This window comes from Sturnira hondurensis, unplaced genomic scaffold (genome assembly GCF_014824575.4).
Source record: "Sturnira hondurensis isolate 20B ecotype Veracruz unplaced genomic scaffold, ASM1482457v3 Scaffold0000780, whole genome shotgun sequence".
Taxonomy (NCBI): Eukaryota; Metazoa; Chordata; class Mammalia; order Chiroptera; family Phyllostomidae; genus Sturnira; species Sturnira hondurensis.
In genome coordinates, this window is record NW_028073411.1 from 20,907,661 (window position 1) to 20,929,154 (window position 21,494).

A 21,494-nucleotide genomic window follows, 5' to 3' on the forward strand; every position below is an offset into this window, starting at 1 on the left:
TAAAGTATATTTAAAAAAATAAAAGAGCCCTGGCTGGCGTAGCTCAGTGGATTGAGCATGGGCCTGTCAACCAAAGGATCTCGGTTCGATGCCCAGTCAGGGCCCATGCCTGGGTTGCAGGCCAGTTCCCAGCAGGGGATGTACGAGAGGCAACCACACATGGATGTTTCTCTCCCTCTCTTCTTCCCTTCCCCTCTAAAGATAAATAAATGAAATCTTTAAAAAAAATAAGAGCCAGAGCTCCACTCCACCCTCCAGGACTGAGAGATCCATGTCCATGGTTTGCAGCCCCATCTGGGGCCACTTACCACAGCAGCTCAAGTGGGTTAAGACTGGCTATGAATGAAGGAGTGAGACCACGCAGCTCGACTGGTGCAGACTGGCACAAACACACTAGAAACAGGAGGGAACTTCCTGAATCCGGTGAAGGGCACAAGAGAGGCCAGGGTAAAGCCGTCCTGGGTGGCAGAAGATGGCACACTTCCCCTCATGCCAGCCAGAGCTTGGGGCCAGTCAACACGCCCTGAGGCCCCACCAGGCCCCCCACTGTAGGACCCAGAGGGCTGGGGACACACTCAGGTGTTTGTACACCTGTTTTCACAGGAGCTAAAGGGAGAAGTCGACCCCACCACACTGGTGGGTGGTGGCTGAGCACAGCCCATCTCTCTGTGCAGGCAGCGTCACCCAGGGTGACCCCTTAACTGGCAGGGTGGGGGACGTGGAGGACGTGATGGTCAGCGACATCACGTTCCTGGAGGACATGATGGTCAGCGACGTCAGCCAGACAGGAAAGGACAGCTGCTGTGGGACTGCACTTCTGTGAGGGCCCAAAGGAGTCAAATTCACAGAGACAGCACGCAGGAAGGTGGGTACCAGAGGGTGCCGTGGAGTGTGTTTAATGGGGACAGAGTTTCAGTTGGGAAAGATGGCAAGTTCTGGACGGATGGTGGCAACGGCCGCACCACAGTGTGAATGTACGCAATGCCACTGGGATGTCCGTGAGAAATGGTTAAAAGGAGACATTTCACCCTGTGTGCATTTTACCCCAGTGCCGACACTGGGCCCCACCGTGGCAGGTGCGCCCACCCCGACTCACCGGTCAGCTGCATGGTTTCCAGGAGCTTGGCCACCAGGGCGGCGTCCTCCTCCCGCTCCGCCTGCACGAGTCCCAGCTTCCTGCGCATCTTGTGCAGGAAGTGCCTGCGGAACTCGGCGTCATACTCCTCGGCCAGGATGGCCTCGCCTGCCTCGAGGGGCAGCTCGGGCTGCAGGGCCTCGGCCAGCTTCTGCAGGTTCCACTTGCACACCTCCGGCTGCTTGCTGTACGCGTAGCGCCCGGTGTTGTCCGAGGCATTGCATACGTGGTCGGGGTCGTACCTGCCACACGGGGGAGAAGGCGCTGCCTGAGGGTACCTGTCGAGGGGCCTGTGGGTGCCCGCAGTGCTTGTGCGCTGTCCCCCGGGACCCGGGCCCTGCACGCTCAGGCCCTGGAGCTGTCCTCCACTGTCCCGCCCACGGTCAGCCCCCAGCCCTGCTGGGGTTCCACCACGAGGGCAGAAACGTGAGTCCTCGGCGCCACCCAGGGCGCCCTTCCCCCCGCCGGCGCTGCCCCTTGCTGGGCGCCACCTGCTCCTGTCCTGGCCTCTCCGTCCATTCGTCGCTCACGAGCGGGGCGCCCTGTTAGGGTGCTTTCCTCGGCCTGAAGCCCTCCAGGGGACTCCACTGCCGGGAACGAACCAGGCGTTGCCAGAAACAGCCACGTGCGCCTGCAGGCCCCGCCCCCGCCCAGCGACGCGGGCGTTGGGGGTGTGTGCGCCCACCTGTCCAGGAAGCCGAAGGGCCCATAGTCGATGGTGAGCCCCACAATGCTCATGTTGTCCGTGTTGAGCACGCCGTGGCAGAAGCCGACACACTGCCACTCTGCCACCAGCCGGGCCGTGCGACGTGTCACCTGGGGCAGGACGGGCCTGGTTGCTCCCCACAGCCCCGCCTCCCTTCCGTTTCCCTCCCTGGAGAGCTGTGCCCCTTTGAGGGGTCCCGTCCCAGACCATCACACCCAGCACTGGGTCAGGCCGGAGCGCGCTCGAGAGCACCCGAGCGTGTGTTGGCCCAGTAGGCGAGCGAAGGCGCCATCCACCTGGTTCCTGTGCTCGCCAGCCAACTCGGGCTTTCACCCGGAAAGCCCTGAAACCCGACATTCCCACGACTCAAGCCCAGGAGGACGACACGTGGAAGCAAGAGCGTCACCACGCTTGCAGGCAAACGGAGCAGGCCCCGGGCCCGCTCTCACGCCCGGGCTGCCCGGGAAGGAGGTTCAGGGGGCCCGCGCGCCGGCCCTGGTGCTCTCCCCCCAGGCCCACTGCCCAGCGCCCCATCCGGCCTGGAGGACATGCCGGCCACAGGGAGAGCGGGGGCCCACAAGCCGCTCCCCACTGCCCCGCGCCCAGACCCTGGCCCGCACGGGCCACGCCTCGCCTGAGGCTGGGACGTTCCAGGCCCGGGCAGCACCATCCCCTCAGCCTCACTGATGGAGAGACGGAGAGACAGCGCCGCCACCACCAGACAGCCTGTGGCAGGTGGGACTGCGCTCGAGGGCGGCCGGCCCGGCCCGGCCGGCCCCGCCCGGCCCCGCCCGGCCCAGCAAGGACAGAAGGAGAGGAGGGCAGTAGCAGGGGGCCCAGAGCGAGCCGCGCGGCGCGGGCCGCTTCCGGTGGACGGAGCCCTGCCCCAGGGTCTCTCCCCGGGCGGGCAGACCCCCAGGAACCCACCTCGCGGAAGAAGGCGGCATTCCTCCGCACAGTGTCGCTGGCATGAGCGGCCTGGATTTCAGGGTAAAAAGTGCCGATCGCATAGTCCAGCATCTGCGCTCGAATGTCGTTCCTCCCCACGCTGGGGCCTGCACGCCCCGTGTCCTCGTCCTCGGGCTTGAAGATCTCGAAGGACCCAAACCTGGAGGGAGACCAGTATCTTCAACAGGTTAGCTGTGTGCCCCCGCCCCCCCAGGAAGAAAAGGAAGAGGGGGAAGCCGGGCCATGAGGCCACGAGACCCACGGCCAGCAGTGGGAGGACCGGACGCCCTGACCTGCGCCACACCAGTGGGGGCACCCTCCTCTCAGTTCTCCCCAGGCGAGTTCCACACGGCCCAGAAAGGCCACAGCTGACACTGTCCCCCGACTTCACCCGACAGGAAGGGCTGTGTGCTCATCTGCCCACACCTAGGGGCATATCTGTCACTGGCATCCCTTTGTAGTGCAGTGACAGGCAGGACACTCACTGCCCAGTTCCCCGCTGCAGGCACTTTGTCCCCTGGTGGACATGAAGGGCGGTCTGGAGATGTTAGCAGCCGGTGGGCGGAGGCCAGGGATGCTGCCCAACACCTGACAAGGGCCAGGATGGCCCCGCAGCACCGTGATGGGTCGAAATACCGGTGGTGCCACCGTGGGGGGAACCCCAAGTCTCTGGGGACTAGACTGGCCCCTGCCCTGGCCCCTGCCATCCCCACGTGACAAAGGGACCGGCCCAGCGGTAGCGGAGCCATCTTGGGTGCTGTGACATGCGTGTTCAGGGTCAATGTGGCCCCATGGCCTTCTGACAGCTCTGGGTTTGATGCCACATGACCCGGTGACATCACATCAGAGACAGAGCCAGAAAGGAGCCGGGTCAGTGAGAGGGTGTGCAGACCACAGGCGCACCAGGCAGAAGCCCCTTTCTCAGAGTGACTAAGTGAGGCCGCTTTCCTGATGAGTTTTACGTGGCTCCTGTCAGACGCCAAGCACACAGAGCCGTCCACCCCCTTTCCACACCCCTGCTTGGAAGCCCGACTTCTAACGGCCTGAGGCCCCGCACCCCTCTGGTGCTTCTGGGCACTACCCGGCCAGCTCTTCCAGTGGCAACAGGGACTCACATGAGGGCAGTGGGCAGCCAGGGCTCAGCTGTCCCCACGCGGGACAGGACCTCTGACCCAGAGAACACCAGGTGCCTGCTGCTGGGAAGTCCCACCTGATGGATCAAAGCGTCCCCTTCATGGGCTGGGCCCCAGACATGTGCCTGAGCTGCCCGAGGATGTCCCCTGTAACAGGGGGACCGTACACGCGTGGGCAGGCCCACAGGAGCCACAGTACCTGAGGAAGGTGGGTGCTATCCGCAGCACAACTGCGCACGGCTCAGGCTTGGGGTTGCCGTCGTAGAACACGTCGCGCACGACTGTGGACTTGGAGGTGACACAGGTGCCAGCCCGCGTGCTGGGGACCCCCAGGTGGAACATGGCCTCGCTGCACAGGAACTCCCGGATGCTGGACCGCAGGACCTTGCGGCCATCGGCCTGTCTGGGGGCACACCTGGGGGTCACTGAGCGCTCCACACCGAGGTTCGGGGGCAGAGGGCGGGGACCGTGAGAAAGCACCCTAACATCAGGGGTAGCTGTAACATCACTAAAAATCCTTCTTACAGGACACCAAGTCAGGACAAGCCCCAACGCCACCCCAGGTTCAGAGCCACAGTGCCAACAGGCCTTTGGCCTGAAGCTGAAGGTCAAGGACACAGGGCCCGGCCTGCTCATCACCCCACACTCACACACACCCGTGGACTTAGTTGTTTTCATGCATTTATTTTACAAAAACACTCACTGGACAATAATGCACCCACAGCAGCATCACTTGTAGTGGGGGAAGGACCTCAGGCCGCCTGGGACGGCCTTGTGCGACCTCGAGATTTTTTACACTAAGTCTCTGTCATTTTTAATAAGACTACTTTCCAGAACAGTTTTAGGTTCATGAAGACTTGAGCGGAAGGCACAGAGGTCTCCCACTCCCCCGGCACCCCCACACGCTCAGCCTCCCTGCCAGGTGACTCCTTGGGACTGGTGAGCCCACAGACAGGCCCCACGCCCCCCAGTTCAGAGTCACATCGATGACCTGCACTCTTTGGGGCAGGACAAATGTGTAAGGACGTGCTCTCACCATGGGTGTCGCGGAGCCTCGCTGCCCTGAATGTCCCCTGTGCCACCTGTCCCTCCCTCCCTGCAGCCCATGGCCTCTCTGTCGCCACAGGTGTTGCCTGTTCCGGAACCTCCGAGTTGGAAGTGCAGTGCGTGACGGCCTTGCAGACTGGCACTCAGTCATCTGAGCTCGTTTCCTCCATGTCTTTTCTTTTAAAAAGCTACTTTCTTTTTTAAAAAAATGTATTTATTTATTTTTAGCGAGAGGGGAAGGGATGAAGAGAGGGAGAGAAACATCAACGTGAGCTGCCCGTCTCACACCCCCCACTGGGGACCTGGCCCACAACCCAGGCCTGTGCCCTGACTGGGAACTGAACCGGTGACCCTTAGATTCACAGGTGGGCACTCAGCCCACTGGGCCACACCGGCCAGGGCTGAGCCCCCTCTTTACCTCATTGCTTTAACTAGGCCGCCCAGTATAATGCTGGGCGGCAGTGGCGACAGGCACTGTGCCTGAGTAGTTGTTGGCTGCGGGTTCTGTGTCAAGTTGAGGACACTCCCCTACTCGGAGTGTTCAGTCTCGTCACACTTCCCCTGCCACTGTTGAGATGACCGTTTTCCCCTACGGCCCGGTGATGGGACAGGTCGCATGACTGACGTCTGACCGCTGGAGCAGCTGTGTCCCTGAGACAAACCCCATGTGGTCGTGGGGTGCAATTCCCCTCACACAGTGTTGGGCTCGATTTACCAAAACTGTTGAAGACGGTACATCTGTCTTCACTGGAGATCCCGCTCTGCCATTTTCTGTTTCTTGGTCCGGATTTGGCATTGGGGTCACGCTGGCTTCCCGGGATGAGTCAGGATGTCTCCCCTCCGCCCCCAGACTCGGAGGGGGATTGTGCAGAACTGGCACCGATTCTCCTGGCGCGTGTGGGGACCCACAGGGCCCCGCCTGGCCCTGGGGCTTCCTGCTGTGGAAGGTTCTTCACTGTTGGAACAAGCAGCTCTAGGCCTGTCCCGTTGTCTCTCCTCCTGAGTGTTGGCAAGTTGCGTCTTTCAGGGATGTGGCCCGTAGCACCCTGCCATCATCAGCGTATGGGCACAGAGGGGCTCTGGACACCCCTGTCCTCTCGGTGCCCTGGGGTCCATAGTGATGCCCTCCTTCCACTGTTGTCACTAGTACTTTGTGTCCTTTGTTTCTCTCAGTGAGCCTGGCTACAGGATCACTGATTTTACTCCTCTGTTCAAAGGACAGGCTTTGGACCCTGGATGGTGTGGCCCAGTGGACTGAGCGCTGGACTGTGAACTGGAAAGGCGTTGGTTCGATTCCCAGTCAGGGCACATGCCTGGGCTGTGGGCCAGCGCAATGATATTTCTGTCTCCCTGTCCCTTCTCTCTAAAAAATAAATAAAACCTTTTTAAAAAATCAGCTTTTGGTTTAGTTGATTTTCTCTATTTCCTATTTCAGTTTCTGCTCTAATTTCTATTTTTCTGCTTACTTTGGATTTGATTTGCTTTTTCCAATTTCCTAAGGTGAAAGACAGATAATTAGTTTTAGATCTCTCTTATTTACTAACATTTGCATTCAATGCTATATATTTCCCGCAAATTTTGTTTTCATTTTCATTTCATTCAAAATATTTAAAAATCTCTCTTGAGATTTCCTCTTTGACCCATATGTTATTCAGATATGTGTATCCTAATCTCCAAGTACTTTGGGATTTTTCCAGCTTCCTTCTCTTCTCTTATGGATTTCCAGTTTAATCCCACTGTGTCTGAGAGCAAGCACTGCTTCTCGTCCTTTTCCATTTGTTAAGGAGAGTTTGTGGCCCAGGATGTCCTGCTGGGCACGTTCTCCTGAGCTTGAGGAGGATGTGCTTGCCGCTCTGGGCGAAGGAGTCTGGAGATGGCCATCGCAGCATCTGGTTGACGGGCAGTTGAATTCAGTTACGCTTCTACTGATTTTCTGGCTGTTGCATCTGACCATTTCTGATAGACGGGTTTTGAGGTCCCAAACTAATATTGGATTCACGTGTTTTCCCTTGCAGCCCCGCTGTTTCTGTCTCATGCGTGTTCTGTCTCACGTGTGCCAGCACTCTGCTGTTCGGTGCATGCACGCACACCAGGGACCGTCGTGTCTTCCCAGAGCACTGGCCCCTTCTGTCCCCGCTGTGCCTGTTTCCCGTGACTTTCCTTGCTCTGAAGTCTTCTCTGTCTGGAATTAATTTAGCTGCCCTGGCTTTCCTTTTGATTAGCGTGGTGGGTTTACTTTTAACCTTTACACATCTTTAAGTGGCTTTCTTACAGACAACATATATTGGGGTCATAATTTTTTATCTGCTCTGACAACCTCTTATGTTTTAATATTAATATTAAATTTAATATTAATATTGTTGCATTTAGGCCACTGATGTTCAAGGTGATATTGACATACTTGCATTAAATTCCACCACATCTGTGATTATTTTGTTTGTTGCCTTTTGTTTTCTTTTTGTCTTCGACTCCTTTTCTGCCTTTTGTGGTCTCAGTTGAGCATTTAGTGATTCCATTTTTCTCTCTTTTCGTCAATTCTCTCCTAGCATATCAGCCATACATATAGAGTTATGTGTATTTTTAAATACAGTTCTGGAACTCACAGAACTGTGGCACCCCTGTCATGGCAGGCCCCCTGGAGTTTTTAAGTGAGCTGTCCACGGAGCCTCCATCACTTACAGGGTTCTGCGAGGGTCACCGCACTCTGGAAAGTTGTGATTCTGTTTCTGCCCATCAGTCTCTGTGACCTAGGGGTGGAGGTGTGCCCTGTCTTCTGTTACAGAGCTAAGTGTTGATTTGTCATTTTGTTCCACTGTCTACTTGTTGGAACAAACCGGAGATTTCCGTGCTTCCTACATGCTGGACTAGAAACACTGTTGCTTTTTTATATTGAAAAAGGAAAGTGGCAGCAGCCCAGGAATGGCTGGCGTACAACAGTCATGTTCTCCACCCTCCTTGTAAGATTAAGGGGCTGGACGCTCTGCCCCTTTTCTAGAGTCCTCATCTAGAAAGCACCCAACCAAAGGGTTGGATCTTTGCACTTGAGAGCCAGACCTGGCCCAGGACACTCCCACGCAGTAAGGCGTCTGCAACGACTTAGACATTCCTCTAAGAACAAAATGAAAATGTGGGAAGACAATGAGCACAACCTCCATCTCACCGAGCAGGACACCAAGGCTGAGTGGAGGTGTACCTGCTGCCGGTATCCTCTGCTGGGAAGGGGCCAGGCCTGGGCGCAGCAAGAGGCTGAGGTGCTGGGGCCCAGGCCTGCTGGGAGTTTGCCTGTCAAGTCGCCCCGGCTCCCCTGCGCTCAAGTCCCCGGAAGGTCTGTGAGAACAGCGTGCGCCCTGGCCATGCTAAGAGGTCAGCCGCTCTGCAGGGCTGAGGCCAGCCGGGGCAGGAGCCGGGCCCAGCGCCTGCTTCCGGGCCTGAACCTCCCCACCAGCTGTTCCCTTCGCCAGGATGCTACCACCCCATGAGTCCTCCGTCCCTAGCTCGAACTTTCCGGAGTGACATCTCGCCCCAATGCAGGGGGAGAACTCTGGGCACCTGTCCGTCCCCCCGCGCACACCTGGAGAGACGCCCACCTGGAGAAGGGCGTGGGGCCGGCGCCCTTGAGCTGCAGCTCCCAGCGCTCACCGGCCTCCGTGCACACCTCGCCCAGATACATGGCGGCGCCGTCACCAAGCTGCCCGGCGAACTGGCCGAACTGGTGGCCGCAGTAGCAGTGCGCGGCGGGCTCGGCGCCCGGGAGCAGCGCGTTGCCGCTGAAGAACAGCGCGGCCTCGGCCTCGCGCGCCTCGCGGGCGGCGGCGTCGGCGGGCGGTGCGCCCAGGCCCAGCAGCGCCAGCGCGGGCTCCGACAGCGCCACGAGGCGAGGCTCCCGCAGGGGCGCGGGCCGCACGCGGCTGAAGCAGGCCCCGGGCACCAGCCGCGGCACGGACGCTGCGCCCTCAGGGTCCGGCGGAGGCGTCTCCACCGGCAGCGCGCGCAGAGCGCGGTTGTCGAAGCGCAGCCCCGCCAGCCAACGGGGCGCCGGCTCCATGGCGGCGCCGTGGGCGGCGGCCGAGGTGGAACAGAGCGCCGGTGACGGGCGGCAACCGAGAAGCGGCGACAGGGTGCGGGCGGCCGCGAGAGACGGCCGGACCGCGGGTTTGAGCGAGGCCATAAGCGGCGCCACTGCAGCGGAAACGTCTCGGCCGGGCCAGGAAGCCCCACCCCACGGGCCTCGCCGCCCAATAGCCGGAGGGGCGGTGTCTGCCGCCGCGCCTGCGCGGGACGCGCCCACAAAAGTTTGATTTCGATTGGTTCTGTCGTCCTTTAGTCCGCTTCTGCGATTTGGCACCGCGGCCGTGCCGGAAGGGTTTGCTTAGGGTCCTGCCTCCCCGGCCTCCGGCTGGCGCCCAGGTCCGCAAGGCTGCGGCTCGGGGCTGCGGTGGGCAGAGGAGACCCGGCCGTCCTGCCCGGACGTAACAGCTAGGAGGTCCCTGGAAGTGCCACCCGGGAGACACCTAGCAGTCCATGCTGAGCGCCCGAGGAGGGTGATTCCGTTGATCGGGCCTGGTTGTACTCTGCAGTGCAGTGCACGGGGACCGGAGGGACCGCGTTTCTCCAGATCTGGCCGAGGGGCGGTGAGGGCCATTCTGAGCCCGGAAGAGCCTCAGGGCGGAGTCAAACTGGAGAGCCGGCCGGGGCCTCCCAGCAGCAGGGCCTTTGCACCTTCATGTGTGCGGGATTCCACGCCTGCCAGCGCCTGCTCCGCATCACCCCGTGTTTCCTCGCACAGCGCTGCTCTGTGGGGCTAGTGCGTCCCCGGCTTCCCGTCTCTCCTGCTGCAGGGAAGCGGCGCTGGGCCCAGGCCTAGAGAACTCTCCGTAGATGCCCAGGGGTGTGGGGCGGGCGCGGGTCGCCTGGCTTTGAAGGGTCCGCCCCCAAGTAAGGAGTTGGGATAAGGTTGCAGAAAAGACTCCGGGAGTGTGTTTAGAGGAGCTCCACTGAGCCGGCCCCGCTAATATGTGCTGATCCGTGACACTGCCAGCCTGGTCCTTGGAGGGGTTTCCCAATCCCCTCCCCCACCAGGAGCTGGGCCAGAGACCCCTGGCAAACTCACAGTCCCTCGGGTCTGAATTCTATGCTTAACTTCAAGGAGCCACTCCCGGGGTCCACAACGTGGGCTTCTGTGACTTCTGTGAACCAGCCTTGCCCCCAGCTGACTGGGTGAGGTCAGGGAACCCCTCACCCTCTCAGGGTCCTCATCCATGAGATGGACATTGGCAATAACTTCTGTGTGGGGTGGGGGTGGGGCACCCAGATGACAGGGACAGTGTGGTGATTGGCCTGACCTGGGACCCTTGCAGCCAGACAGCTCCTATCCCCCTGGCCTGCTGGCAGAATGCTCTGTTCCCAGCCCCCTTCCTAAATGCCTGGGGAGCTGGGTGGCACCTTGCCCTGCATCCCAGGCCTCAGCCCTCCTGACTTATCTCCCCCTCACTCCACCGTCCTACCCACATTCTGAGTCTGGTGGGAATGGATATCACAGAGGCCCAGTGAGTGCCAGGCTCTGTGACCCACTGGCTGCCCTCACCAAGCTCATGGCTAGTGGGCACACCTGGAGGGTGCTGAGGGTTCTGGCAGGTCTACTCAGGCCCTCCAGCCTCTGGCCTCCTGGACTTCCCCAGGCTTGTCCCTTCTGGGGAGCTGCTGAGGCAGCACAGGATCTGGCTGGGCTGGGCTGGGCTGGGCTGGCTGGGCCCCTCTCCTGTTCTGACCCACAAGAACGGAGACAATCGGGTTGGACACTCAGTGAGGCTCGCTCCCTACAGGCCTAAGCCTTGTGGTCCGCCGTGGTGCTCGTGAGCAGCGCACGGGCCACGTGTGGTTTCCCACATCCCATCATGTCCCAGAGGTGCACCTCTACCCGGGCCCTGTGGCCCTGTGAGGTCAACCCGGCTACGGTCATTGTACCACCAGCCAGTGCCAGAGTGATGACAGCTGCCAAATCCTCCCCCCCCACACACCCTGTGTCCCTGGTGGGGACAGAGGGACAAGGACCTCAGATGCCTGGCAACAACACCCTTGTGCCCGCAGGCAGCACTGCCCTCCTACCTGCCACCTCCCGGGCCTCCCAAGCCCTGTGGATGCCTCTGCCGGCCTCTTTCAAACGCCTCTCCCTGCCCAGGTCTCCATCCCAGTGGCCACCCAGCCGCTTTGTGTCTGCAGGCCACAGAGCCTGGGAGTGGTGGCGGCAGTGTGTGAAGGCTGGCCCCACCTGTCCAAAAGGAATGTCCACACTCCCCTTTCTGTTCATTTGAGAAAATGAAACCTTACTGTTTCTCTGCTTCTCAACAAAACACACACTTGTGATGTAATAAATGCAGACGCCCAATGCGAACCACACGATCGCAGTTCGATTCCCAGTCAGGGCACATGCCTGGGTTGCAGGCCAGTTCCCAGCAGGGGACTCACGAGAGGCAACCATACATTGATACTTCTCTCCTTCTCACCTTCCCTTCCTCTCTAAAGATACATAAATAAAATCTTTAAAAAAATAAAAATAAATGCAAATGCCCAGAAGTAGGGTGAGAGCCCACAGCTGCTGCCCACGGTTTGATGCGTGTTCACACCCTGCTGCGTGGTTCCCTGGCTTCCCTGAGCCCTGTGTCCTGGGCCTCTTTCTTTGTTCATCCCCTGAGAGGTGGGTGTCTGGGTGTCTCTCAGCCTTTCCTGACCACAAACGGCTCGGCAAACCTCTGTGCCCAGGCGGAGGTCTTCAGATGGACACAGAAGGCGAGCCGCTCAGCCCAGCCCTTCCCTGCCAGCCTTGGACAGTGACCCTTCTTGCTGTTACACATGATAACACACACAGTCTCCTTGCCCCCGATGCCACAGGCTGCTCACCAAGAAGGGGTTGCTGGCTCCTTCTGGCCAGATGGTGTACACCCCACTGGGAGCCCTGTGGTTTGTCCAGATCTGACAGTGGTTCCTCCCAGTGGCAGATATGGGCCAGGAGGGGTCAGGGCCTGGGAAGGCACAGTGCTCTCAGGCAGACTGGACCGGAGCCCCCACAGGCTGCTGTGGTAACCCAGCAGCCAACACAAGCTGGGTCCCGGCAGATGGGTAGCCACCATCCCCTCAGCTGCGGACACCACTTCTCCCCAGCGTGTCCAGCAGGGGCCTCACCTGTGGTGCCTGCAGGGTCAGCCGTGGCTTCCCTGCCTTCCTCCTCCTAGCTGGGCACTTGGGTGCTGCCCCAAGCCCAGCCGGGCCCTCCCAACACAGGACTACAGCAGGACCTTGTCCTTCCCCAAGGCAGGTCCTCATGGGAACTAAGAGGCCTTCATGGTGCAGACCTGTGGGTGAGGGGTCAGAGATCAGAGCCTGCCCAGCATGCACCAGATCTGTTCCAGCCGCACCACCTGGACCTATGGAAGAAGACCCCAGCTTGGGAGCCTTGAGACCCCCAGCCCAACTTGGGTTAGTGGGACCCACTGGCCTGCTGGCCCCTCTTCCTGGACTTTGGTGTTGCCCCGGGGCTGCAGCAGAGAGCAGCAAGGTCCAGGACAGGACAGGCATCACGGGGGGCAGGGCCCACCCCAGAACCCCACCAGCCAAGCTCCCCCGACACCGGCCTGCAGATGCCCAAGCCACCCTGTGCTCACTGTGGTCTTTCTCAGTAGGTGGGAGTGGCTGGGCCTCCATGAACTTTTTGTTCACTGGACCCCACCCCCTCACCTGCCAGGGTTGGCGTGTCCTCGGAGAGCACTCCCCCCTGGCCAGCACCCTCACTGGCCTGGGGTCTGCACCTGTGCCCTCTCGGGTGGCGGCATGACATCCCCCAGCGTCTTGCCCCCCAGCTCACCGTGGACACCCCTGTCCCACTTTCATACATAACAGGAGCTTCGAAAATTAGCTTTTATTTGTTTCCAAGGAACACGTACACAAGCGGGAGTGACAAGAAGGACACGGTCCCGCACGGGGCGCCCAGGCCCAGCTCATGCCGGGACGTAACCGTATCTGGACGGACACGGGGTCAGCACAATCAGCTGTGGCCCAGCCAGCTGCATGGGCCGTGGTGCAGACGGACGACCCAAACCAAGTGACCACAGGCACCAGTAATGGCTGAGGTGCCAGGGCTGTGTGGGGCTGGCCACCCTGAGGTGGGCACACAGGAAGGGGCGAGCACCTGCTGGCACACAGGGACGCTGGCGGGAGCGTGCCATGGAGGGGACCCCACCAGGTGCACAGGAGGCCGACCCCCACTCCTGGTGTCCTTGGGCAGGAAGCAGATGGAGGGGGCAGCTGGAGGGGCCGTGTCTGGGCCCGCAGCCAAGGCCAACCCTGCCCCACACTTGCCCCTCAGGACCGAGACCTTCCCTGTCCACACCAGACATAAGGCTGGTGTTTTGTGACGTCTGCTTCAGTTTTTAAGTTAAAATTTCCTGAGTAGAAAAATTTCAGAAATTTAAAAAAGCCCAAAACACACAATCTCTGCAGGCAGAGCAGTGCTTATACACATCCGGGGCCACCGGGCTCAGCCACGGGGCTCCCTGGGGCACCCCCAGGGCCAGGCCAGGTCTGTGGGCGCCACACTTTCCCAATCCCGCGGCAGAACCCACAGGCCTGCTCCTGCCTTGGGCACCCAGCTCAAAGGCACAGTGAGGGAGGGGCCGACCAGCCATGATTTACCGAGGCCTGTCGCCCGGCAGCACAGGGGGCCGCGCACACCTCAGCCCCGCCCCCGGCCCTTGCCCTGATGTGGAGGAACCCCATGATCGCCCCCGGGGGGAGGGGTCTGGGAAACCTGAGCTCGGAGCAGTTAAATGATTCTTTATTTGGGTGGGTCAGGGAGGCAGGCGAGGCTGGGCCTGGACCCCATGGGGGGGGCATCCAGGAGCCCCTTGGGGCAGGCCCTTCAGCCCTTCAGCCCTTCAGCCAGTGCGGCCACTCAGGCGTGGTGGCTCCCTGAGTCCTTCCTATTTGCTCGGCCGGGCTGAGGACGCCCTCTGCAGGCAGTACTGGGTGGCAGGCAGGGACAAGACCAGGTTGGCGGTGCGGCGCCCCATCCAGTACAGGCCGTAGCCCAGCAGGCCCACGAAGGCAACTTTCAAGGCCAGCCAGGACACTCTGCCGGAGATGGATGGCGGGGGGACGCTGGGGGAGGGAGGGCGGGCTGGGTCTGGTTCAGGAAATGCGGGCCCCAGCCCCGGCGCTGCTGTGCCCCCCACAGTCCCCACACCCGGCCCAGCTCAGTACTCAGGGCGGGCAGGTGGCACTCACGTCATGATCTCATGGATGTTGAGGTCTGTGGTCCAGTTCTTCTCGATGCCAGGGACATGGCCCATGCCCACGACGCCCACCACCACAGAGGGGACGCACTTCCTGGGCTCAGCTGTGGGGGAGCAGCCTGTCAGTGCCCAGCCCTCAGCGACAGGCTCCCAGGGCACCCCCAGGCCCGCCACTGTCACCATCAGAGGAGCGCGGCAGCTCAAGGCGCCGGGCGGCCTGCCGCAGCGCGTAGGTCAGGTAGACGTCGCGCTCGGACACGATGGTGCGGTGCAGGTCGGGGAACTCGCCGATCATCTCCGCCATCATCTGCTCCAGCAGGTCCTTCTGTTTGCAGCGCTCGACGTCGTCCTTGCTGGGGGCAGAAGGGTGTGCTGCCAGCCCCTGGGGACGGGGCGCCAGCCCAGGCTGGTGCTTTCCCCCAGGCGGAGACCCTGTTGCTCGGGCTGCGGTGCAAGGGAGGGCCGGGGAGGCCCCGCTGGGGGCTCAGCCAAGGGCAAGAGGGCCAGGCCTCACGGCACGGTCTGGCCACGGTCTGGCCACGTCCGGGCCGGAACTCTGCAGACTCCTGTCATTCTGTGGGCACCCCCAAGACACTGGGCAGGGACTGCTGGCTGGGAGGCCAGGGGAGCCCTACCTGATGGGGTCCGACAGGAAGCACAGGCCCCAGGCCAGCTTGACCTTCTGCCAGAAGGAGAGCGCCGCGATGGCCCTCTTGAAGGTGACAGGGATGGGCCGGTCCCCCAGGTGGAATTTGCAGAAGGGCACCTTGCTGGCCTGGGACGGAGATCAGGGTTGGCAGGGGCAGCCCCAGGCCCCAGGGCGGCCCCGAGCCCCAGCCCCAGGCTCACCTCCCTGAAGGCCTCCCTGAACTCGCCGCCAGGGGCCATGCCCAGCTGCTCGGTGATGTGGGCCGACACCTTCAGCAGCAGCATCTGCATCAGCCCAGACATGAGGCCGTTCTGCAGGCGGACGGCCCGAGTCAGCCACTGGGAGCTCAGCTGCTGGGGGCCGGGCCGCGCAGGGCGCCCCCCCCCCGCCCCCGCCGGGGAGCCTCCCCCGGGCAGGCCCCCAGGGGGCCACCTGGGCCTCGGGCCCCCGGCAGGCGCACCTGCCGCACCGCCTGCTGCAGCTTCTCCAGGCTGAGCTCCTGGGCCTCCCGCAGCAGCGTGCGCTCGTCCATCCTCAGCATGGACACGCGGTACTGGCAGAGCTCCACCACCACCACGTCCGGCTGCACCGCCCGGATGGTCTGCAAGGACAGCCGTCACCCGGGGCCCGCCCCACACCCCCGCCCCAGGGCGGCCCCGCGTGGCTCAGGGACTGTGGCGACCACGCAGTTCTTTAAGCAACTGAAAGGAGAAAGTCCCGGAACAGGCTCGCCCGCCCCAGGAGAGAGCGCGCACGGGGAGGCCCGGCCCTGCCTGGGCTCCGACCAGCACAGCCGCTGTCACCTTCACAACATCCTTCTTGCTGTCGTCACTGAAGTGGGCCGTGCCCACCACGTACACCCTGCTCCCGTCCTCGGCCACCAGCTCAGTCACCGTGCGTGGCAGGTGGGGCCGTTCTCGCCGCCTCTTCAGCTTCATCTCCAGGAGGAGGTTGAAGGCGTCCACGTCAGCTGCAAGGACACAAGGCCCAGCTTGGGCGGTGCCGACTGTGAAGCCCAGATGCACATGGGACCGGGGGGGACACCATCTGAAGGGGCCCCTCGGGGCCTGGACGCACTGCAGCGCACACTCAAGGCCAGCAGCCTCGCTCACCAGCAGACCCCTCCCTCGGGGCCACACCCGGGACAGCTGTCCACCAGGGAGCCGGCTGTGGCTCTGCTCACCCCACTGGGCTCAGGGCCCCCCCAGTGCCCCAGGGCGGCCGGGCCCGTCACCACCAACTTGGGAGCTGTCCACCCCTGCTGCCCAGCACTGAGTGTTCTTGGGGACACAAACACAGGTTCTGGGGTTCTCCGGGAAGCACCCTGGGCACCACCTCCGAAGCTCCTGGGGTCTCAGTGGGTTCCACGCTGGCCTGCAGGGGGAAGGGGTGGGTTTGGGTGGGGGTGCCCATCCCCCTGGGGGCTGCCTGAGCTCTAGATGTCGGCCCCATTCGTGTGCTGCCCGTGTACTCTTGGGCCCAAGGTCCACTCATCCCCCAGGACGGAAAGCTCTGCATGACAGTCACTCCAGGGGCCGCCTGCCCAGCAAAAGCGCCATGAAGCTCTTCCACACACAGAGGCAGCCGGAGTGACCCAGGGCCACGCTGCGGGGCATCTTCTGGGCCCCCACGGAGAAGCTGGCTTGGTCAGACCCGAGGCTGGGCAGGAAACAGGCCCCGCCCCCGGCTGCCGCCCCCGACCCCCTGGCCTCTCACCTCCTGCGGCGGCTGCTCTTCCCCCTCCTCCATGGCTGCCTGGAGGCTCCGGCGCGACCAGTGAAGCCTGAGGAGACACGGCATGCATCCTCACCCGGAGCTCCGGCCACCACAGGCCCAGTCGGCCGTCTTCAGGGAGCCGGGCTGGGACTGACGCCTCCTGCCCCGAAGCACCAGCTCCCAGAGTCCCCAGGGCCAGACGCTGCAGGTGAGAGACTCCACCACACACAGGCCAGCCCTGCAGCTCCGGCTCGCCACCCCACCGCCTGTCCAGCCGGAAGAGGGAGACGGTAGCCGGGCAGACAGGGCTCCTTTCTGACTCTGGATGAAAACACAGTCCCCAGAGCTCCCCGAGAGGAGAGAAACAAGCAGGAGACGTGCGTGCCGGTCACACCAGGGCTGGGCCCCCAGAGGCTGTCCCAGGGCCTGGGGACAGAGCCCAGGCTACCGTCTACGCTGAGTGCGAGTGACACGATGCCATGCCATCAGCCGCGTGCACACAGGTGTTGGGACAGATCTGGGAGGCTCGGAGTCCAGCTGCTCGCCAGGCTGGAGGAAGGAAGCGCGAACGTGAAGAGCCCTAGAAACCCCGACGAGACCCTGGTGGTGTGCCGGCCACTCGTGCTGCCCCCCAGAAAGGGGCCAGGCACTCAGGGGACTCGGGTGGGGTGGGACGAAGGAATCAGGCCCAGACCACGGGCGGGGAGCCATGGACGGAGGGCTGTTGAGGCTCCTGGGATGGGGACATGGGCCAGGGGCGCTTTGGGATGCGGCACCCGGGACATGGGCCTTCCTCGGGGACTCTGGTGTGAGGGCTGCAGGAGCGGCGCGCGCATCTGGCCACCTGGCTGTCACAGGGCCCCACTGCCCCGAGGCTGCGGAGAGCCCCTCCAGTGCCTGACGGAGCCAGGGCCCCGCCGGCCGGCACACAGACGTGGAAAAGGCTCGAGGAGAACACTGAATAGAGGTGAGAGCCCCTGCAGAAACCGGGCAAGTGACTCCTTCTGGACTGTCCCAGAAGGAGCTGTTGTCGTTCGACTCCAGTTGTGCAGTACCGTGGTTTGGCCCGGAGCCTGTCGGACGTGCCTTTCAAACTGACCTCTGGGACGTGCCTCCGCAGCCACCCCTGCAGGACACGCACGGGGCCCACAGGGCTGCAGCAGTGCCCAGGCTCACTATTGCGGTGCTTGTTAAAGCTTCCACGACTCAGAATAAAAATGAGTGACAGGGACAACAAGTGCGACACAGAGGGCTCCTGTGCCCGGCCTGCTGGGACCCGGCAGCTCAGGGCCCCTGGGGGCTTCCGTTTCACTGTCTGCAGTAGGAGGAACAGCAAGGGGAGCTGTCTCAGATGAGCCCAGCTCAGCCTCCTGCCGGTGTCCCTCTGGTAGGAACACCAGGGCACCTGGTTGAGGACAATGGCTAACCGGGGCCGCGCCCCTCCCAGCACCTCCACCCAGCTTCACAGGGCAAAGCTCTCCCCTGGGCGGGCACCAGCCAGAACGGACAGGAAGCCAGGCCTTCGCTGCAGTGGGGCTTCCCCGCCCAGATTCCTGGGCCGGCCAAAGGCACAGCGGGACAGGATCGTCCTCACCCTGCTCTGGTCGGGAAGCAGCAAGTTCAGAAACATACTGCCAACAGCCACCAGGCAGAAGGCCACCACGCTGCCTCAAACCTTTGATGGCCGTCAGGCTGGGTTGTGCCCTCACCCACCCTCAGCCAGACCCACCCTCGGAAGCCTGTGGGGGCCAGGCAGGCAGGGCCCATATGGCCACAGCCAGGCTTCAAACGCCGTGGTGGCCGGGCTACCCCACTGCAGCACCAGGACCTGGGTCCCTTTAAGCAGCTGCTCCCCAGAGGTAGGGTCGGGCCGGAAGGCCACCAAGGCCCATCAGCACCGAGTCCGACCCCAAGAAGGGTCTCTTTCTCTCTCTCCCTCAGACCTTGCCCTTGGTGGGCCCTGGCGACACCCACGCAAGATATGACTCAGGTGGGGTAGTACCCCTCCACCCCTCTCCCTGCTCCCTGTGTGCATTTCTGGACATGTGTGGCTGGGCCCCAAGCCTGTCCCAGCTGCCTGGAGGGAGCGGAGGGCCCAGCCTCCATCTCCTGCACCAGCCGCTAGGGCCAGTGAGCCTCCCCCCCCCTCCCCGTTTCCTGCCTTGAAACCTTGGGCCGAGGGGCCCCAGCAGTTCCTCTCACCACTGCACACCGCAGCGGCCAGCACACCCTGGCAGACACCCGCAAGGGGGCATCAAGTGCTCCCCTAGACCCAGGATGCAGAGCCCAGGCCCCACTGAGGCAGAACTCGGAGCCCAGCACACTGCAGGAGGACGCCGCTGCCGCACCTGGTCTTCACTCCTGTCCACGGAGCACGGCCAGGGTGGGCGGGAGGCCAGCTGGTTTGCCACCTGCCAGCACCCTGCTGCAGGTGACTGCCACAGGGTCAGCGGGGGCTAGGGCAGCCTCCCAGGGCTGTGTGGCCCGGGGCAGGGCAGGACGCGTGTGCTCGCTTGGACTCAGCTCCTGCCTCCAGGGCCCAGGCGCTTCGAGCAGCCACTCTGCCGTCCCACCTGTCCACACTCAGTGGGGCCTCCCCCTAATGCAGGACACCCTGAGACGCCATGTTGGCCCACGAACTCGGGACCCCTCTGGGCGCCCCTCCTGGGGCAAAACCTGTGGGCACAGGACACACTGAAACAGCTGCTCTCCAGCTGCTCCTCGTGGGCAGAGGGCCAGCCCCAAGCCTGGTTCTGGAAGTTATAACCCCCCCAGACAAGGGCAGTGGGATCGCCCACATGCTTCCGGGAAAACAAGCTCCGACTCCATGGGAATTCCCGACAACCTGAGAGGACCTGTCTCGGCAAGTTCGCTGCTGCAGGCGCTGACTCAAACAGCAGGTGGAGCCCCTCTTCCCTCAGGGGCCCACCCAGGGTGTGGAGCCCTGGGACACAAACCAGAGGGACACACTCAGTTGTCCTATGTGGGACAAAGTTGCATGGTGACAGGACAGAGCCTGAGGACATCAGGCAGCTTGCTGTGGGACTGGCAGGCCACAGGCTCCCACCCGTCCAGCCCAGGCAGCTGTCCCCTCCCCTGAACCCCACTGTTAGGGACAGAATTCCATCCCCACATTCCTGTGTGGAAGCACTGACCCCCCTTGTGATGGTTTCAGGAGGTGGGGTCCCTGGAAGGTGGTTGGCTCAGATGAGGTCAGAAGGGAGGACCATGGTAGGATCAGTGCCCACGAGGCAAGGCCCCCCGAGAGCCAGCCATGTGAGGACATAGCGGGAAGCAGCCAGCTGTCCACAGCCAAGAGAAAGGTCCTCCCCAGCCATGAAAGCAGCTGGCAGCCGGGTCTTGGACTTCCGGCCTCCAGAGCTGTGGACTTCCCTGTGGCCCCAGGATGACTGAGACACCTGTGTTCTCCCCCTCACCCCGAAACTGCTCCCAGACGACAGCTTGGCTTCCCAGTGCCACCCATGGGCTGACCAGTGCCAAATGCAGTTTCCAGAAAAACTCATCTCCCAGTCAACTCTCTGGGCTCAGAAAGCCAAGGGTCCCAGACTGGACAGATCAGCAAAAGGACTGACTGGCTGGGAGACAGCAGGGTGTGGCCCAAAGCCCACCCTGTGCCCCCTTCTGGAGCCTGGGCCACTGGAGAAGCCCAGGGCCTGGTGGCTCCTGCTTGAGGGAGGTGTGGCAAACTCTGGGATCCCTGCGGAAGACACCGCCAACTCCAGCCAGAGCTAGAGGCCTAAACGGCTCCTTGTCCAGCACACCTGGCCGGCCCTCCTGGAACCTGTCCAGAGCTGGTGCCCACACTGACCACCACTGCAGGGCACTGGGGAGACCGGCCCGGCCCTCCCCTGGCAGTTTTGTCCAGCAGCCTCAGACACGCAGCACTGCGGCCGTCCTGCAAGGCTGACGGGGGGACCCCAGGGTCAGGGCAAGGGGCGGCAGGAGCCGCAAAAGCCATAGGGAACCCCGTGGGGCCCAGGGCCCAGGAGCACAGTAAGCCCGGAACCTCTCTCTCCGAAGGATTCCCTCGGACACACTCAGTCAGTCCCTAAAGAGCTTGTCCCGATCTCCTAAGTCAGCTGAGGGCTTCCCCGCGAGATTCTAGAGGCTGTGACGTGCGTCTGCCCCGGCAGCCCCGACTCCCTCTCTTAGGCCCTTTTCCACCAAGACGCAGACGCGAACTTTGTGGCACGTAAGTTACATCTCGACAAGGCTGCTCCCCAGAAACGAGGCGAGCCCAGACGGTCACCGGGTCCTCGGGCTCCCTCGCCATATGGCAGCACCGCCTCGCTCCGCCAGCGCTCGAGGCCGCCGCCGGGACGGGCCGGGTCCCCGCGAGACGATGTCCCCGTAGCGCGAGGACCCCGCCCCCTCCCCGGCTGCGCCTCCCGGGCCCTGGCGACCCCCGCTGCCGCGCCCACTCCACCCCCCGCCCCAGACCGGCGCGACGTACCAAGGCGGGCGACGTTCCTCAGCCTGCCTCCATGCGGCTTGTCGCCCCACCGGACGGGGCGGGCCGGGGCCGCGGGGCGGAGCGGCCGGACAGGCCCGCGGTCGGGCACGGAGCGCGCGGCATGCCGGGAAACGCAGTTCCACTCGCCGCCCGCGCACCGGAGCGACGCACTTACGGACTACACTTCCCAGAGGGCTGTGCGTGAGCGCCCAAAGACTACAATTCCCAGAGGGCCTTGCGAGAGAAAAAGTGCCGCTGAGCCCAGAGGACTCCGGTCCTAGGACTCAGGCCGCGGCTCTGGTGACACAACTTCGCATCCCCGGTCCGCCGCCCGAGCCGGAAGGCCTTGCGAAGCGCCATTAAGTTCTCTGACAGCAGCTTCCAGTCTGTAAAATGGGGATG

At 62.7% G+C, this 21,494-nt stretch overlaps 2 protein-coding genes across 6 annotated transcripts in view; both read right to left on the reverse strand.

The window, feature by feature from the left end:
* Positions 1-9,180, reverse strand: part of SELENOO (selenoprotein O) — a 15,451-nt gene extending 6,271 nt beyond the window's left edge. The window contains exons 1-5 of the mRNA XM_037049044.1: positions 8,557-9,180; positions 4,122-4,325; positions 2,769-2,949; positions 1,821-1,951; positions 1,097-1,377 (exon numbers count right to left, since the gene is read on the reverse strand). Coding sequence (XP_036904939.1) covers positions 1,097-1,377; positions 1,821-1,951; positions 2,769-2,949; positions 4,122-4,325; positions 8,557-9,137 — 1,378 coding nt within the window. The 5' untranslated portion in view covers positions 9,138-9,180. The remainder of the gene's footprint in view (positions 1-1,096; positions 1,378-1,820; positions 1,952-2,768; positions 2,950-4,121; positions 4,326-8,556) is intronic.
* A 4,598-nt stretch (positions 9,181-13,778) lies between these two features.
* TRABD (TraB domain containing) lies at positions 13,779-21,175 on the reverse strand. Of its 5 annotated transcripts, none has more exons than XM_037049045.1 (10): positions 21,093-21,175; positions 16,619-16,685; positions 16,144-16,276; positions 15,706-15,872; positions 15,363-15,503; positions 15,103-15,213; positions 14,889-15,028; positions 14,434-14,606; positions 14,246-14,357; positions 13,779-14,119 (listed from the first exon to the last, which is right to left on the reverse strand). In XM_037049045.1, exons 2-10 carry the CDS (start codon positions 16,649-16,651, stop codon positions 13,942-13,944), a joined length of 1,188 nt encoding a protein of 395 aa, XP_036904940.1. In that variant the 5' UTR covers positions 16,652-16,685; positions 21,093-21,175; the 3' UTR covers positions 13,779-13,941. The 5 variants fall into 5 exon arrangements, with proteins under 5 accessions (XP_036904940.1, XP_036904944.1, XP_036904953.1 ...); XM_037049046.1 differs by having other exon boundaries at positions 13,942-14,119; positions 16,198-16,276; XM_037049049.1 differs by lacking the exon at positions 21,093-21,175 and having other exon boundaries at positions 16,238-16,276; positions 16,619-16,671.
* Positions 21,176-21,494: the final 319 nt, after the last annotated feature.

Coding starts and splice junctions, on each gene's coding strand:
- TRABD (XM_037049045.1), bottom strand. CDS start 16,651: ATGGAGGAGGGGGAAGAGCAGCCGCCGCAGGAG. Junction 14,358..14,433: donor GCTGCCGCGCTCCTCTGATG/GTGACAGTGGCG, acceptor GCTCCCCCACAG/CTGAGCCCAGGAAGTGCGTC. Junction 14,120..14,245: donor AACATCCATGAGATCATGAC/GTGAGTGCCACC, acceptor TCCCTCCCCCAG/CGTCCCCCCGCCATCCATCT.